Below are 1,659 nucleotides of genomic sequence, written 5' to 3'. Positions count from 1 at the left end.
GAGCCCTCAACTACGGCGTGTATCGTATTCACATTGTCACGTGGTTTTCAACGAAGGCAACATGCATAGTGGGGCATATCGTAAAAGGCGTCTGGGAGAAAGGAGAAGAATACGTCCATGTGTGGGCAGAGTGTAATTTTCTGCTGAGTTAGTCCTCTCGTTTCCCAGACACATATCCTGGTTTTGGGACTCTGACGCCAACAATCCTGATAGAAAACCGCATAAAGTAAGCTATCGTCAGATGTGTAAAGAATGACAAGCAAGCACATAGCGTTGCAACTGTAGTCGAACTGGTGGTTTTATTGGGCCAACCCGTTGGAGACCAATCCCGAGCCTGTGTTGCCAGACCACCTGGGTGCCGGCCCCCTACCGGTACATATTCCCTTCTCTGGAGAAGGGAAGGGCCTCGTAGTCCCGTAGGTAGCCTGGAGGCCTCCGCACTCGAGTAGAACGTCGTAAAGGTGGTGTCGTTGGACTGGGACTTGACGACACTGCAGAGGTAGGATTGGGCTCATCGACAGTTGGCTCCTGGGATGTCGCTGCAGATTGGGGGCACTCTGGCGTTCGTGGCATTGTTGGGCATGGGGTAACCTCCGGAGGCCCTTCATTTGGCGCGAAGTCCGTCTTTAGAAGATGCTGCCGATTTCTTCTAAACTGTTGGCCCCCTTCCGTGCGAACAGTGTAGGACCTTGGAGCCACTGAGCACTGCACTTGAGCCTTAGGACCCCAACACCAGTCCTGGCGTATCCTCACCATATCTCCTTCATGTAGTATCGGGAGAGGTCGACCATGTGTTAAGTTCCGAGGGGGCTTGTGTACTGGACTCGCGCTAGGCACTGCAAAGTCCGGCAGCCTTCCACGAAGCCGTCTTCCCATGAGCAGCTCGCTGGGTGTTCGCCCATCCTCTAGCGTGGATGTCCGGTAAATCAGCAATCCCACCCAGAAATCATCTTCTACACCCTCACTTTTCTTCAACAGTCGTTTCACAGCTTGGACTCCCTTTTCAGCTAAGCCGTTGGACGTGGGAAATCGAGGGCTGGATGTAGTGTGGAGAAAATCACACTTGTCTCTGAACGCCCTGAACTCTCGACAGGTAAATTGAGCACCTCCATCTGTACACACTTCGAGCGGTATTCCATGGTGGGCAAACATCATTGAAAGTTTTGATATTACCGCCTTGCTGGTTGTCTAAGTGCTCCACTTCGGGATAGTTTGAGTAAGCGCAGTAAGCTACCAGACAGCTCCGGCCACCGTAATCGCAAAGGTCTACGCCAATGCGCTGCCATGGTTGCTCTGGGACTTGCCTCAGTATCAGCGGCTCTGCTGGTTGGCGGTACGCAAACTGACGACACTTTTCGCAACGGCTAACCAGTGCCGCTATGTCCGCATTCATTCCTCGCCAGAACATCAACAATCTGGCGCGGGCCTTGCACTTGTTAACTCCCAAGTGGCCCTCATGCAGGCGCTGCAGCATCTCTTGACGCAGACTTCTGGGTATCACCACTCTACTGCCCCGCAGAAGAATTCCATCTATGCATGTCAACTCAGGAAAATGCAGCCAGCTCTCCATTGACAGGTCTCTGCTGTTGTAAAGACTCCATGACATGCCTTAGCTCAGCATCTCCGTATGTTGCTGCAGCAAGGCGGGCTTTCATGTTG

General features: G+C 52.9%; 1 protein-coding gene across 1 annotated transcript; it reads right to left on the bottom strand.

The window, feature by feature from the left end:
• Positions 1 to 366: 366 nt before the first annotated feature.
• LOC119375329 (uncharacterized) lies at positions 367 to 1,152 on the bottom strand. The gene has a single exon (XM_037645506.1). The coding sequence runs from the start codon at positions 1,150 to 1,152 to the stop codon at positions 367 to 369; it is 786 nt and encodes a 261-aa protein (XP_037501434.1).
• Between the last annotated feature and the right edge of the window lie 507 nt (positions 1,153 to 1,659).

Source organism: Rhipicephalus sanguineus, chromosome 11 (genome assembly GCF_013339695.2).
Source record: "Rhipicephalus sanguineus isolate Rsan-2018 chromosome 11, BIME_Rsan_1.4, whole genome shotgun sequence".
Lineage (NCBI taxonomy): Eukaryota > Metazoa > Arthropoda > Arachnida > Ixodida > Ixodidae > Rhipicephalus > Rhipicephalus sanguineus.
Note: the sequence above shows the minus strand (reverse complement) of the source record. Positions and strands in the feature narration are given on the sequence as shown.